This window comes from Penicillium subrubescens (assembly GCF_028828155.1).
Source record: "Penicillium subrubescens strain IBT 31985 chromosome Unknown utg000002l_segment0_segment0, whole genome shotgun sequence".
NCBI lineage: Eukaryota > Fungi > Ascomycota > Eurotiomycetes > Eurotiales > Aspergillaceae > Penicillium > Penicillium subrubescens.
This window is the reverse complement of record NW_026643152.1, coordinates 7,024,515-7,040,308: the sequence shown is the minus strand read 5'-3', so window position 1 is coordinate 7,040,308 and position 15,794 is coordinate 7,024,515. Positions and strand designations below refer to the sequence as shown.

Here is a 15,794-nt window from a genome sequence, read left to right as displayed (position 1 = left end):
TTGGGTACATCTCCCCCGTCTGTACTTACTTTTTTTCTTTTTCTTTTCGTCTTGCTCAATGTGGATTGGATATCAATCACTCCCGTTTTCCTCGTATGTACTTTTATCAGAAAGCTTTCATAGAACCGCGTCTGTGGTGGTAACACGTAGCGTATAGAATGTGGAATAAAGTAATCTAATGCTATGGTGATCTTCATCTGCGAACCTAAACCTAGTTGAAGACTTGAGGTGCTTAGGGTTATTAATATGGGTCGCCCGCTCGGCTAGCATTTCAATTTAGGAAACAGATCGCAATCTAAACTCAAATTTTATACAAAAAGAGGTATCATAATCTGCAATTCAAAAATAGAAGTCTGGAAAATACAAAGAGATGTTCATGTTCAAATGCAAATGTAACAGGAGAGGGTATACGTACAAATCAACCAAACAAAGACAGCAATCTATCAAACGCAGATATAGACATAGGCAAAAAAGACAGGGCTAAACGAGATATCGTAAAAATCATATCAGGTCGAGTCGAAGTCAAGGTCCATAGCCGTAAGACAAGATGAGGAAATGGTAGCATAGCGTAAACCACCATCTCTCTAATCCCGAACCTTCAAGCAACAACCGCAACCGCAACACGTCGACTCTCAAACGCATCCCCATCCTTCTTCTTCCTCAATCCAGCCAATTTCTTCAATAAATGCGACGCCTTCCTGCGTCTCCGGTGTCCAGCATCGGAGACAATCGCATAAACAGGATCTTGCCCTTGCCCTGGGCATTGATCTTTACCCTGCAGGTGCTTCTCAAAACCACGGGACGAAACAGTTCTCCGTAACTGATGAAAGCTCCCCTGACAAATCCCATCATCTTCCACACTCGAAAAACTCCGCAGAGAAACAGCATCGTCCACACTAGTTCGACTATTCGATCCATCCCATCCCGCCCCAGCGACAGGATTATAACCGTGCTCCTTTGCGCGCGGTTGCTGCCGGGTACTGTAGAAGCGGCGCGGTGCAGCGGCCGGTATCGCGGTGACGTTGATATTGATACTGGCGGGTGTTTTTTCAGTGTTGTTGAGACGGGGAATATCTAGACTTGCGCGGAGCCAGGTCATACCCTCAACGCCGAGGTGAGATTCTGTGTCTTTTTCTTTTTCTGTCTCGGTATCTGGGAATAATGCGTCTGATGGTTCGGAGTAAATATCTTTGACGTGTGGCCAGAGTGTGTCGACTTGTGGCGGGCTGTAGGGGAACATGTCCGGGCTGAGAGAACGAGAGCGCGAGCGTGAACGTGATGGCGTCGCATCCGTGCCGAAACTTTGACCACGAGAACGGAAGTATGAGCGGCCGCGGTGGGCATCTTCGTCGTGGTTTTCTCCATGGCGCGATGACGAGTGCCTGGTACCGTAAAAGCGTCCCGTAGTTGCAGACGCAGCGCTGGTGCTATGTTGGAAAGCTACGCCGGAGTCGTGCATTTTATCGTTCGTGTGGATCTCGATCTGATTATCCACGGCGGAGGGGGACATACTAGCGCCTTGATAATAGAATCTCGAGGGGGCCTCTGGGCTGGATACTTTTGCCGTGGTTGTGGTTGTTGTGCTCGGGCGATGGTCTACCTGAACCAAAGGCCATATTGGTAAACCGCGATCCACGCTCTGAACCAGCAGTGCGCAGGCATGTTTGACGTCGTCTTCTAGTTCCTCCGAGACAGACTGTCTGTCAAGGAGAGGTGACGCAGGACGAAAGTAACCCGGTTCATCTGTAAAGTGGTAAAAGCGAGTGCAGTCTTTGCTGGTTTTGTGGGACGTTGTGTCGATAGTAGTGGTGGTGATGGTGTGGGACGAGATGGGCGTTGTGGCTGATCGCGGGCGGCTGTTGGGGGTACTGGTGGCACCAGCGGGAGGGATAGTGGATGCGCGGTCTCGACCACGACTGAATGTGAAGCGCTGGCGCATGCGAAGCGCTTTCTGGGAGAGATTGCGCTCCATTATGGTGGGTGATTTGCGCCGGGGGGGGTCTTGTTGTTGATATCAGAGCGAGTGTGGGAGGAGCCCCCGGTTGATGAGGGAAACTGATATTGACAGACAACGGTCAAGGCGTTGACGAAAAGCGAGAGTTGAAAATTCAAGAAATGACCAGCTGTGCAGGAGTCTATTTTCACTTTGGGCGCAAACAATCGCAACGGCCTGCCAACGCCGACTATGCGCCGTGAAAAGTCCACTGAGTAATGCTGGTGGCGACGCAGAATAGACTCCGCAGCCCTTAAACAGGGACAGGACCTCGATCAATTATGTGGACGATGTATTCGATGACCAAAAGTATCTGGTAGTGGGGGGTTCAGTCGTTGCCCCGCGAGATCCAAATCCAGGAGGCAATAATGTTTCAATTGACTCTTGTTGTGATCAGGGTGGGCTGGTTATGTTGGCCGTGCGACGAGCGTTGGTATGCGGGGGGGGGGAGAGGGAAGTATACAGAGCAAACGAGGGATGATGGACGTGAAAACGCAGATCAAAGTGTGGAAAAGTAGAAGGAGGCGCGAAACAAGGAATAGAAATAGAAATAAGGACGAGTAGAAACAAAAGACGCTAGAAATTGAAATGGAAGGAAACAGGGTGAAATCGAGAGACCAGAGACAAGAGAGCCGACTGGGACTGGGATTCGACAAGTGTCAGAGTCACAGGCTACTAAACTAGTACTGTAGTATACTAGTACAGTATGTACTCGAGGGGGTCCAAGGGTCTTTTTAGTCTCTGCATCTCTTAGCGGGCGACATCGGCCTCATGTGGAGGTCTAGAGGGAGGACCTGATTAAAGGACTGGAGTTTTAAGACTACAGTAAGACGATGATCTGAGATAAAGCCCGGCGCCAACGAGGCTGTTTGAGTAGGACAAGATTATCACCGCCGCTTCCAGGCCCATTGATAACCAACCTGTCCAGTAGAAACTTCGGAAAAACTAAGTCATGGGCGCTAGCGTGGAGGCAATAAAGAGTCGGTTAGGGCTGTGATTTGTACGTCTCGAGGTGACAAAGATAGGCGTATCAAGAGTTATTCCAGCATCCAATGTTTGCCGCCAACAAAGGACCAACATGATCCACAGCTCAGTTGAAGATAATTTCACCAGGGACAGCAAGGCCGAATCATCATAATTACTTTAAAGATCAATCACCTCCAGAAAGTTTAGAGCGGAAGAACTCCAGAGTCTAAGACACCCACCCACGCTAGTTTCTTGTTATCGGTCGCTTTGTCTTGCCCCCTTTTAGTCTTTTGCCCCCGGTCTCCTAGACCCGGTTTTAGCTTAAAGACGAGTCAAAAGATAAAGAGAAAAAGAAAACAGAGAAATCTTCGGAAATATTGAAGTAAGATAGTTAATAACCCCAGTTGATATATGATCACCCTACTTCCACTCTAGCAATCTAAGACAATAATTCCAAGTGGCTTTGCGCTGGGGGAAACTGCTCAGGCGACCACTGAAGACCCCACGCTTGTCTTTCTTGTCCTCTATTATTGGCGGCTGCTCACACTCCATCCGTTTCGCTCCCTGCCGAACTGTGGATAACCAGAGTGATAGGGTGGGTCTCGTGCCTCCCTTGCAATATGCCAATCTTTGGGGTCGAAAACACTGCAACACAGAGCGTTAATCATAATATTCTGCAACTATAATCATAAGGCTGGTGCGACATACCCTGGAGGATCCTGGACCCAGTCGGGCGCCTGGAGGTGGAGCAAATCAAAAACTGAAACATCTGCAGATTGTTTGACAATCAATGAAGAATACAAAAGCCGGGGATGGGATCGAGTGCGATGTTGACAGTTGCACGGTAGTACGAATCATTATATCATGGTTGATTCAATAATTGACGGGACAACCGAGTCTATGCAAGGGCGAGGCTACAGATTAAACACAAACAAGGCCGTGGACCGTGTGAAAGTACAGGGTAAGTGTATATCGCAAAGCTCTGTGATAGTCGTACAATATACGATTACGGTTATACGATGTTCTCTACGTTCTACGTTCTTATACGACCTACAACTCGCCTCGGCAAAATCATCCAGTCAAGCCAGCTTCACTACTCTTATTGAAACCACGGAGTATTCCGGAGTTACTAGTCTCGCGACAATAACTGCTGCAAGTCCTAAGTCACCACCAGACTTCACCACCACCGTAGCACTCGCTTCAAACCACTCCGCCTCCCCCGAACGCCACAAGCCTCAATGCTCCATGACTTAACAAAGGAATTGCTCGTCGGATTGACCTATTTCGCGAGCCTCACCTCACGCAAGCCACTCTAACTATGGAGTACAGAGTGCTTCTTCTGGCCCCCAAGCCAAAGTTCCTCACCTGCCGCACATGCATCTCCAATTCCCCACGAGGCGTTTTAGCCCCAATACGCAGGTTCGCGTCCTAAGCACCTCTTAGAAATCGAGAATTAAGTCCCCATTCGCATGGAGTCGAGTTCATACCTCGGCTACGACAAGACAAAAACAATACTAGATACTCGATGAGCGTCTACAAAGACCCCAATCAAGAACAAAGAACTCAGCTGATCCATCATTCAGCCGATCGAGACCGGGAAGAAATGCACCGCCCATCAACAAAGTTCAAGCCTTGTGACTTACTAGCGTGGCGCACGGCGACCTTCAGGGGGGATCTAGGTAGTTTGAGGCTTCCGGCCCCGGGGGCCGGAGGGATCTCAGATCTTCCATGACTGCGACCGTGCACCGGGGCGCTCGATATCTCAGACTCTTGCCATTGTACAAACGGAGTCGAGACCTGGTGTAAAGGTAGAATATATGGTACGAGGTTGGGGGCTAGGTAGGTACCATAGTGAGCAATATAGCCAATCTGGGAAGAGAGAGCCATCTCGTAGGTTGGGCAAGGGCTTGGGTGCCGGCAATATATACCGTTGACCAACCTTCACGAGCGGGCGGTGATGAACGTTCCAAACATGCTCAAAAGCCCTGTGGAAATGGAGATCTCGAGTCTATGTATACGGCCGGGAGATACCTAAGCTATTCATGTCTTGCTAAAAGCTGGAGCACACATGGACCGGACTAAGAGCTCCAGCTGGCCTTGCACCAAAAACAGGCACAGTGCTGTGTAGGTCAACGTGCACTGGACGGAGTCTACCTCAGGAGCAGTGCAAATTAGGCCAGCAATGAGATCTGACCCTGTCAACACATTCAAGGTCTCTACGAAGAGAAAATGATTACAAAGGGTGCACATATCTATGACAGACCATCCAAGGATAGTCTACAAGATCATCGATTGTTGTTATAGCGTTGATACGACTAGATAAAAGAGCGACGCGTTCGCCGCACGGATAACCAGTGCGAAAAGAATAGTGATAAAACCCTGGTTATCGGATTGTTCAAAATAGACCCATCAACCTCCAGACGATTTTTCGCTTGGAAAAGCGACCCAGAGGGTGGGTCAGATGGAGAGCAGTTGGATGCTTCTTTGGCAGTCTTCTCGACAAGGTTTTGCTAACGAAAACGTGGCAATGGACCAGGTGAGATTCGAGAGAGGCAGTTGGATGCTCATCTCCCTGACTAGCGAAACGGATAAAAGATCGGCAACCTCTACTTCCCCTGATAACGCCATGGTACCTGCCCAGGCAATGGGAGCTCACGCTTGGAAGCGCGCCCCGTTCGTGGTGAGCCACGAGGAAGGACGGCTCCCGGGCGGGAGTCCGGTGTCTGGGACAGGAGCATGGGGGTGGCTGCAAGTGACTGCGCCATTGTTATCTTATTTCATGGTGAGGATTTACCACGCAGTGATATCCTCCACCTCGGCTTCACCGAAGGTGCTGCTCTTCGTTAGCTTTTTGACGCTGGCCACGGCGGCAGCACCATCAACGTTGGACTGAGACATGATGTCGGGCAGGACTTCGTGGAAGAAGGCTACAATGTGGCGGTTGACCTGCTCAAACTGCAGCAGGAAGGCGTCGTGGCCCTCGGGGCTATCGATACGCTCCAGTCTCGAGTCAGGAATACCAGCAGCAACTTCCTGCTGCTCGGCAAATGTGAAGAGGCCATCGGACTCGATTCCCAGAACAAGGGCGGGCTGCTCAACCTTAGACAGAGCCTCCAGGACGGGGTTCTCTGAATCCGGGCTTGCACGGTGCCGAGAGACATCGTGAGTGTCCAGCTTGCGGGTCATAGCAATATAACAGTTGGCATCAAAGCGCTTGACGAACTTTTCGCCCTGGTAACGTAGATATGACTGAGCAGAGAAGTAGGTTGGCGGACGTGGGCGACCATCCGGCTTAGTCGGGGTAGGTGCAGAGAAGGTCTTGGTGCCGGAGAACTGGGGGTCCATGTACTGAACATCCGCCAAGGGGACAGGGGAGCCCTGTCGGCTCTCCGATCGGGAGGTAACTCCACCACGGTGACCATCATTGTGAATAGCCCAGTGCTCGTTGGGAGGCGTGGGCAACTTGTCAGTGCCGTTGATGTTCTGGCGCTTGGAGGGGTCCGGCACGTTGCGGCCGAACCGTGACTCGAATGAGTTTCGGCTGCGGTATGTGAGCAATGCCGACATACGGGCCGCTCCCAGACCGGTCGCAGGTGGGTCATTGAACGCGTAGTATCCGTCATCATACTTGGGGTCGCTGTAGATGCTTTGTCTCTGGGCTTCGCCCCAGCTAATGCACCACGCGGAGTGGCGAGCAGAGGTCGCGATTGGGACAATGGCACGGACGTAGTCCTTGCCAAAGAACGAGTACTCCAGAGTGAGCATACCACCCATGGAGCCACCAACAACGGCAGCGATCTGCTTGACACCGAGGTCGTCAAGGACAAGCTTGTGGATATTCACGTCATCCCGCACGGTAGTGAGGGGGAATTCAGGTCCATAGTAGCCATTCTCAGGCTTACCATCCTTGTATGTGACCGCGCTGGCACTACCATATGGACTGCCCAGACTGTTCAAGCAGACGACGAAGAATCGGGAGACATCAAAGGCTTGACCCGGTCCACCGAGGAGGGGACCCCACCAATCGGCGACATCGGCACTCCCACTCAGGGCATGGCAGATCACCAAGACATTGTCGCCCTTGGGCGATAGAACACCACGGGTAGTGTAGGCGACCGGCACATTGTACAGAGTAACACCGGACTCGAGGGTGAATGAGGGGATAATTGCAATTGACTGATCCTCAATCAGGGCCGCATATGGGTTCTCAGGCTGGGAATCGACTCTCTCTACGGGATTTAGTAGCCATTCAGGTCAAGATCAATGGGGAAGATGAGAGGGAAGAAACTGACGGAGGGTCGCAGTGGGAGCACTGCTAGATTCGGCAACCATTGTGAAATGAGGTTGTCGAAGAGGAATGCAAGAAAGACGGGGGAATGGAAAGGAGGAGCCGGCAAGAGGGGAGAAGAAATAAATTCCACTTGTCCCGCCAAATGAGTCAGGAACCCCGCGGGAATCTTCTCCCAATCAGGAATCTCGGCAAAAAACCAGACAATCGAGGGTACGGACCCACTTCAAGGCGGTACATCACGTGCTTCTGAATTTTCGCACCCACAATCATTTTCGTCGCAGAATTCCACTTTGTTTCTTCATTCTCGTACTATCGCCAACCACCCAACACTCCAAAAAAACCCCCAAAATCCATCATAATGGCCAAGACCAAGAAGTCCGGTGACACCCTCGCCTCCCGCCTGGCCCTCGTCATGAAGTCCGGCAAGGGTGAGTTTTTACATCCCAGCCCTAAAATGGTGTGCATCGTGAATATTAACATGAACCTCCAGTTACCATGGGTTCCAAGTCCACCATGAAGACCCTCCGCTCTGGCAAGGCCAAGCTGGTCCTCATTGCCGGTAACTGCCCTCCTCTGCGCAAGTCCGAGCTTGAGTACTACGCCATGCTCGCCAAGGTGCCCGTCCACCACTTCAACGGCAACAACGTACGTTTTTCCCCTTGCCAAGTCGACGCTCATTCGAGCCGTCGCAGCTGCCAGCCAGCTCCACTACTCAGAGAAGAAGTTGGCACCGTCCACTTCGGAGAGTGAAGTTGCTCAGCGATGGGATTCTCCAAATAAGGGGAACCCGGAGAGCCGAACCGTAGCACTAACATTTTTTCTTCCCTCTGTTCAGATCGAGCTCGGCACTGCTTGCGGTAAGCTCTTCCGCTGCTCCACCATGGCTGTCCTCGATGCCGGTGACTCCGACATCCTCAGCCGTGAGGCTTAAATGCAACTCGAAAGTGTTGCATTCTGAAAAGTCACGACTTATGACGTCGGGCCGGCTGGCCCTGTTCCTCAAGCCCGCATCGGACTCGGTGTTTTCAGGGTGAAAAAAAAGGATGAGGGTTTAATGGCGACCCCAGAAGTAGTCTTGAATCACAAAAATTTACTTTCTTCAAGAGAGCTACCGCTTTCATGTTGATATAATAATGCCTCCATTGTATTCTTTCGTGTAATTAGCGACAATTCACCATGCCGATTTCCTGTGATCTGCATGATTTTACCCTCCCCCGCTTAAAGTCGTCCGGATATTCATCGGATTGCCCAGACTGGCCACCCCCACGCCATGCTTGCGGGGAAACTAGAGTATCCACCTGAATTCTTGTAATCACCCTCCGCAATATAGTCGCAATTGGTTTATGAAATAGCCTATACTTTGGGCCAAGCCAAAGTAGTTTAGCCTGAAGCTCTTATTCATGGAAAATGTACTTTACAAGAATCTGCCGATCTTCTACTGTTCCTGCAGGCGTCGGTATAAAGGGGACCGATGGCCTGACCCTGAGCTGTTTTCCCGGCTCTCAAGGGCTTTTGTTTGTTTCTTGGATGTCACTATGAGGAGTCTCTTTTTCCTCGCATCTCTAGGCCTTGTGGCCGCGGAGAACGGCTTAGATGGCTGGTTACGTTATGCTCCACTGCCATGTTCGCATCAATGCCAATCCAAGCTCCCTGCTAGCATCGTGGTGCTCAATGCGACCGAGACGAGTCCCGTTTATGTTGCAGGTGCAGAAATACAGAACGGATTGAATCGCATCTATGGATCTCATGCCAAAATCAGCCAGAACCAGTGCAAGACATCTTCCTCTGCCGTTGTCGTCGGCACGGTGGAACAATATCGCAAGGCCTGTGGATCATCGAATGATATCCCGGAACTGGAAGAAGATGGTTTCTGGCTCAACACCGAAGGCCAGAAGATTCGTATTCTCGGATCAACTGAGCGCGGTGCACTCTACGGTGCCTTTGAGTATCTGTCGATGCTGGCTCAAGGCAACTTCTCTGCAGTCTCTTATGCCACCAACCCATCTGCGCCAATTCGCTGGGTAAACCAGTGGGATAATATGGACGGCAGAATTGAGCGTGGCTATGGTGGTCCTTCGATCTTCTTCAGGAATGGTGCCATCGTCGACGACCTGACTCGAGTCAAGCAATATGCCCGCTTGCTCGCCTCGATTCGAATCAACGCCGTGGTTGTCAACAACGTAAACGCTAACGCTACTTTGCTCACACCCGAGAATCTCAAGGGTCTTGGCCGAATCGCGGATGTCTTTAGACCATACGGTATCAAGGTTGGTATCTCGCTCAATTTCGCATCGCCCAAAGACCTTGGTGGGCTCAACACTTTCGATCCGCTCGACCCATCAGTCGTCAGTTGGTGGTCCAACATCACACAGCAGCTATACCAGAATGTCCCAGACATGGCGGGCTACTTGGTCAAGGCAAATTCGGAAGGACAGCCTGGTCCTCAGGAATATAATCGCACGTTAGCCGAAGGCGCGAACCTCTTTGCCAAGGCACTGCAGCCCTACGGAGGCATCGTCATGTTCCGCGCCTTTGTCTACAACCAACTCAATGAGTCGAACTGGAAGGAAGATCGCGCCAACGCTGCCGTGGACTTTTTCAAAGAATTGGATGGTGAATTCGATGAGAATGTGGTTGTGCAAATCAAATACGGACCTATCGACTTCCAGGTTCGCGAGCCAGCATCGCCCTTGTTCGCTAATCTCTTCAACACGAGCACTGCCATTGAACTTCAGGTCACCCAGGAGTATCTTGGACAGCAGTCTCATCTCGTCTATTTGCCTCCTCTGTGGAAGACTATCTTAGATTCTGATTTGCGGATAGATGGGAAGCACTCTCTCGTCCGGGATGTCTATACTGGCAAGCACTTCAAGCGAAAGTTGGGTGGTTCGGCCGCTGTTGTCAATGTTGGTACCAACACGACATGGTTGGGAAGTCATCTGTCCATGTCTAATCTCTACGCATACGGTCGACTTGCATGGAACCCGGCAGATGATGCCCAGGATATGCTGCAAGACTGGATTCGTTTGACATTCGGTCTTGATCGCCAAGTGCTCAACACGATCACGAAAATGTCGATGCAGTCATGGCCCGCCTACGAGGGGTACAGTGGAAATCTGGGAATTCAAACATTGACCGATATCCTGTACACTCATTACGGACCCAATCCAGCCTCCCAGGATAACAATGGATGGGGTCAGTGGACCCGCGCAGACCACACTGGCATTGGAATGGATCGCACTGTGAAGAATGGTACGGGCTTCTCCGGGCAGTATCCTGCCGAGGTTGCCGCTTTATATGAAAACATTGACACTACACCGGAAGATCTTCTACTGTGGTTCCATCATGTCGATTACACCCATCGCTTGCACTCCGGCAAGACAGTCATCCAGCACTTCTACGATGCGCATTACACAGGCGCAGCGACAGCGCAGACATTCCCCACGCAGTGGCAATCACTCAAAGGAAAGATCGATGATGAACGATTCAATCACGTCCTTCGTCGACTTGACTATCAAGCCGGGCATTCGATCATCTGGAGAGACGCTATCAACACCTTCTACTACAACCTCTCCGGTATTCCCGACACGGCCAAGCGTGTGGACCATCACCCGTGGCGCATCGAGGCAGAGAGTATGAAGTTGGACGGATATAAGACCTACACAGTGAGCCCGTTCGAGGTTTCCTCTGGCTCTGTGGCGATTGTGACTGCCTCAAATAGCACTGTGGGCTCTGCGACCACCAGAATCAACTTTGCTTCCGGAACATACGATCTGGCAGTAAACTACTACGACTTCTACGGAGGGCAGTCTCAATGGCAGGTTTACTTGAATGACAAGAAAATTGGTGAATGGGTGGGCAATAGTGAGGATGTTTACAGTCACACCCCTTCTATCTATCTGGATGGCCACTCTGCTATTCGCGTCACGTTCCGTGGTGTTAAGGTCAAGAAGGGTGATATGCTGAAGATTGTCGGCAAGCCGGATGGTGTTGAGCCAGCTCCGCTGGACTATGTGTCTTTTCTGCCCGATGGAGTAGTCGATTAAGGACCTGCTATAGAATGATCCGAAAGCTATTTCAATAACCATTCTTGAATTCGTTCCTGCCAACTCAAACTATTTACTTAAAACCGCTTGTTGCAGCTGCTCTATCCTCTCTTCCAATCTCGCTCCTTGGCGTTCCATCAACTGCCTCGTATCGTACGCAGACTGTAGCTGCCGGTATAAGAATACCTCCTTTCTATCCACTCTGTTCGTCAGTCCCTCCTTCCGTGCATCAACTTGAAGACCTATGATACTTTTGAAGATTGTCTGTCGAATGGGAACGGCGACTCGGCCCAACGAGAAGAAGCCAACTGTAGCCAACGAGACGCCCAAAGTAACTATGTAAACAACAAAAACGTCCCTCCTGCTGGCGGTACCAGCGTCCTTGTCTACTTCCCACGTCCAAATAAACGCAAGGTAAACTCCCATTCCAGAGAGAAGTAAGAGAAGTGAAGACGACAGTAGTAATGACGGTGCCGAGATCGTGATGGCGGATGAAGGAGCTGGCGCTATACTATTCATGATAACCGTTGACGGCTTCCCGTTTGGATGCATGAGTCTTTGTCGAAGAGCTTCTTCGTAGTCATCCTCTGGATCCACATCCATGATCCAAGCCCGTAGTTTTCTCTCTGTGGATAGATGGCTGATAGTCCAAGCTTGATCGTTCGAGAAGTACACCGCGAGAAGTGCCGTGACCATACTCGATGTCCAGCACGATCGAGCGACCCAGTGCGTCTGGGATACGTTTGGTAATGCTAGAGCTGCCATTGCCACGGCCGTGATTATGCCACCCTATTACCTCTTGTTTAGCCAAGCTGCGCTGAAACTTGTGATGGTGGAGTATCTTACCGATGTGCCGATTCTGGTACTCTCATCTTCAACAGCCTTTTTAAATGACAACCCCGGGCCACTGAACTCGGGTGGAGGTATTGGAACATTTCTTCCAATGTTTCGCCCCGGGATGTAATTGTTCCCGGGATTCATTGGACTCCTCGGTCGTTCTTCAGGGATATTCTGTTGATCTGGCTGGGGACCCCCTGAACCGGCACTCCCTGGTAATGGGCTGCCTGCATAAGGCGATCGATTAATGCCTTGCGGTCTTGGGATTTCCGAGGGCGTGGGGTTGTTTTCCTTATCCTGTGGCTCGTTCGCGGGGATAGGGACTCCTTTTTGCTCATTAGGACTCGGGAACTTCATCCCATCAACAATCGGAGCTTTTTCTTTGATAGACTCTGGCTCGAATCTCCATTGAAATTGAATTTCATCAATAACCGAGGCTAGAACCTCTGCTTGCAGCTTCCATATGGACTTCTTAGCAAGCACAGAGACAAAAACTGCGCCCACCGGACCATAGAGGCGATTCCAGACTCTAAAGTCATCGTAGGAAACATAAGCTGCCAGGACAGCTAGGTAAATGGATCGTCGAATTGAGAATCTGTCTTGGGTTCTCAACCGTCTCAAAAACTCGGAATGTGCTCGGTTGAACCAGAATCTATACTCCTCGAGTGTAAGAATGGGGCTGTAGGTCCTGACGTATTGTCGAGCCTGGGCTGTTCGCTCGTAGTCCGCCTGGTGAAGTTGAGCACGAGTTGGGGGAGCAGCTATCCTAATTGGAGCTGGGGCCGGCCTTGGTATCCGATGCCTATATGCAGTACGATATCGAGACTGGGGTATATCATCGGCCCTTTCAGAGGATTCGTCGTTATCTCCGTCCCTGTCGGAGTCAGCCATTTCTTCGGGCTCATTCTCTGGTGGACGCTGCGAGGAGAATTCGTCGTTATCTTCGACCATGTCATTGAGGCCAAAAGGATGTTCAGGCCATAGTGGAGACTCGTTTCCTGGACGCTCTGGGGAGGATTCGTTCAAGTCCTCTGTGTCGCTGTCGGGAGTATCCCCATGGTGACTCATTTTGGTGATGATGGGAACGACGAATTCTAGGAACTGTGGGATGTTGTGACAGAATTATAAATGCATCCATTAGACCACGCTGAAAGAAGACAAGGATCTAGTTGTTGCTTGACAACCTAGGAGCCTTGACATGTTGCATTCGTTGATTGGTTGTCATGTCAGCCACCATATGCATCATCTTTGCATTCGCACATGTGCCATATGTTGTAATTCATCGAGGTCTTTTGTGCCGAGCAAAGGTCCTCGAATTGGATTCTATCGATGTCAGAGTGTAATTCCTTCCACCCTTTTTGCTATCCAGCCTCCGTTTCAAAGCTTGAATCCATCCAACTTGCAAACATTAGCTGCCCTGGAGAGAGTCAAGCGGCTTAGCATCTAAGTCGCATAGATAACTCCATACAATCTGGGGTATTGCCATAATTCAGGTGATTTTGATAGATCATGTTCGAGCAAGACAGCCTCAACCTTCATCCAATTCCCTTGATTACGATTGTAACAGCGGCTGGTCATAGTACATCATGGAAATATATATCTCGAAGGTTAAAGAGGTGCAATAGCCTCACCTTCTAAGCTCCGCCATGATATGATTTCTCAATTATTTACGGTGTGCAAGTCTATCTTTCCGATACTTCATTTTGCTCTTCCATATCCAGAAATCAAGTCACAGCTCATGTAGATCATAGTCCGAGGTCAGAGTTGGCCAGCTAAAATAAAGCAAGCCACGCTAAACCGAATCCGGCTAATGCCCTACATCATCGGCGCGCGCATTCCATCGCGTCCCCAGATTCAATCCCTACCAATTTTCCATCCTTCACCTTCGCACTCACTCCCCTTTCAGCAACCAATGACCCGGCAATATGGCTGATTACTCCTCATGGAAGGTCACTGACCTGAAGGCGGAGCTCAAGAAGCGGGGAATCCCCCAGACTGGCCTTCGTCTCAAGCAGCAGTTTATCGACAAGCTAGCCGAGGAAGACGCCAAAGCGCAATCCGAGGACGCAACTGCGCCGCCGGCTGAGGAGGCCTCGGAGACTGACGCCCAGCAGGATACCGCCCCTGAAGCCACGAACGAGTCCGAAGCACAAGAACCCGAGGAGCAGCAGCCAGAAGAGCCCGAAGCGCCTCCAGCCGCAGAGCCACATCCCACCGAGTCCGAAACCGGCCCAGCCCCGACGCAGGGTGAGGAGAAACCAAAAGAGAATGTGTCGCCAAATGGCCATGAAGTTGCCGCACAGGCCTCAGCTGAGGAGCAGGGCCCCCAAGAGACCTCTCCTTCTGAAGTGACCGCAAAGGTACCAGAACCCACTGAGCAAGCTCCTGCAATTGCAGACGAGCCTCTTCCATTAGAACCGACAATCACCACTGAGGTTGCCCCTTCAGTTACTCAAACATCCGGAGCGAACACAGGACTGTCAACACCTCTTCCTGTCGAAGAGGTCTTGGAGGATAAGCGAAAGCGGAAGCGCCGCAGCCAGAGTCCTGTCCCAACCCCCGAAACAATCGCACCAAAGAAAGCTCGATCCCAGGAAGAAAGCCCCCGCGTCAAATTGAAGGATGATGTTCCTGCTGGAACAGATCCCAAAGACTTCGCGCGACAGGAACAACGACCCGCTGAGACTCCAAAGGAAGAAGCTCCGGCACCAGCCAAACATGATGCACGGTTCCGAGGCTTGTTTGCTGCAGAGCCCGCGCCTCCTCGCCCGCCATCTCCAGTGCAGGATGTTGCCATGGTGGATGCGACCGTGGAACCTGCCATCCACCCTGCAACCTGTTCTCTCTACATTGACGGGCTCATGCGTCCTCTACAACCCAATGGCCTTCGCAACCACCTGATCAGTTTGGCGTCCACACCCGAGACACCCAGTGCTGCCGACCTGGTGAAGCAATTCTGGCTTGATCCCATCAAGACGCACTGCTTTGTCCAATTTAGCGACATTGCGGCTGCTTCGCGGGTCCGCTCTTCAATCCACGGAACAGTGTGGCCCAACGAGCGCAACCGGAAGAGCCTTTGGGCAGACTTCATCCCTGACGAGAAGATCCAAGAATGGATCCGCACCGAAGAGGCATCCCGGAACCGACCTGGACCTGCCGCTCGCTGGGAAATCCAGTACAAATCGAACGAGGATGGGGCTACTGCTGTCCTAGCGGAAGCTGGATCAACATCTCGCCCCGGCCCGCCTAAAGCACTCGAGGCTGGCTTCAATCGCACTCCGCCATCAGGCCCACGCGGCAGCATTGCTCAGCCTGACCGCCGTTCTTCTAATGCCCCACCTGCACCTCCGGAGCGACTCGGACACGGCTTCAAGCCTCTTGATGAGCTTTTTGAATCCACCACCACGAAGCCCAAGCTGTACTACCTTCGTGTTCCTCGGGAGGTGGCAGACAAGCGCCTGGATCAATTCGACGAGTTGATCCGCAAAGGCCAATTCCCGCGCCGTGGCGGTGATGAAATGCGCCGAATCAGCTTTGAAGACGAGGACCGTTTCGTGGATGGTGGTCCCGAATATGGCCCAGGAGCTCGGCAGAATCGCCGGGGACGAGGCGGGGGACGAGGTGGTGGTCGCGGCGTCGGGGATCGTCGGTGGTGAGTGAT

General features: G+C 51.4%; 6 protein-coding genes across 6 annotated transcripts; 3 read left to right on the top strand and 3 right to left on the bottom strand.

The window, feature by feature from the left end:
- Positions 1-598: 598 nt before the first annotated feature.
- Positions 599-1,972, bottom strand: N7473_003869 (uncharacterized protein; the record flags this gene model as incomplete). Its single annotated transcript, XM_057149809.1, has 1 exon — positions 599-1,972. One exon carries the CDS (start codon positions 1,970-1,972, stop codon positions 599-601), a length of 1,374 nt encoding a protein of 457 aa, XP_057013463.1.
- Positions 1,973-5,229: 3,257 nt separating this feature from the next.
- met2 (homoserine O-acetyltransferase) lies at positions 5,230-7,347 on the bottom strand. The gene is made up of 2 exons (XM_057149808.1): positions 7,252-7,347; positions 5,230-7,188 (listed from the first exon to the last, which is right to left on the bottom strand). The coding sequence occupies exons 1-2, from the start codon at positions 7,289-7,291 to the stop codon at positions 5,750-5,752; spliced, it is 1,479 nt and encodes a 492-aa protein (XP_057013462.1). The 5' UTR covers positions 7,292-7,347; the 3' UTR covers positions 5,230-5,749.
- Positions 7,348-7,546: 199 nt separating this feature from the next.
- Positions 7,547-8,567, top strand: N7473_003867 (60S ribosomal protein eL30). The gene is made up of 3 exons (XM_057149807.1): positions 7,547-7,678; positions 7,741-7,895; positions 8,086-8,567. Exons 1-3 carry the CDS (start codon positions 7,609-7,611, stop codon positions 8,179-8,181), a joined length of 321 nt encoding a protein of 106 aa, XP_057013461.1. The 5' UTR covers positions 7,547-7,608; the 3' UTR covers positions 8,182-8,567.
- Positions 8,568-8,785: 218 nt separating this feature from the next.
- On the top strand, positions 8,786-11,296 carry aguA (alpha-glucuronidase; the record flags this gene model as incomplete). The annotated part of the gene is made up of 1 exon (XM_057149806.1): positions 8,786-11,296. The coding sequence occupies one exon, from the start codon at positions 8,786-8,788 to the stop codon at positions 11,294-11,296; it is 2,511 nt and encodes an 836-aa protein (XP_057013460.1).
- Positions 11,297-11,365: 69 nt separating this feature from the next.
- On the bottom strand, positions 11,366-13,201 carry N7473_003865 (uncharacterized protein; the record flags this gene model as incomplete). The annotated part of the gene is made up of 2 exons (XM_057149805.1): positions 11,366-12,085; positions 12,143-13,201. The coding sequence occupies 2 exons, from the start codon at positions 13,199-13,201 to the stop codon at positions 11,366-11,368; spliced, it is 1,779 nt and encodes a 592-aa protein (XP_057013459.1).
- Positions 13,202-14,058: 857 nt separating this feature from the next.
- On the top strand, positions 14,059-15,789 carry N7473_003864 (SAP domain protein; the record flags this gene model as incomplete). The annotated part of the gene is made up of 1 exon (XM_057149804.1): positions 14,059-15,789. One exon carries the CDS (start codon positions 14,059-14,061, stop codon positions 15,787-15,789), a length of 1,731 nt encoding a protein of 576 aa, XP_057013458.1.
- Between the last annotated feature and the right edge of the window lie 5 nt (positions 15,790-15,794).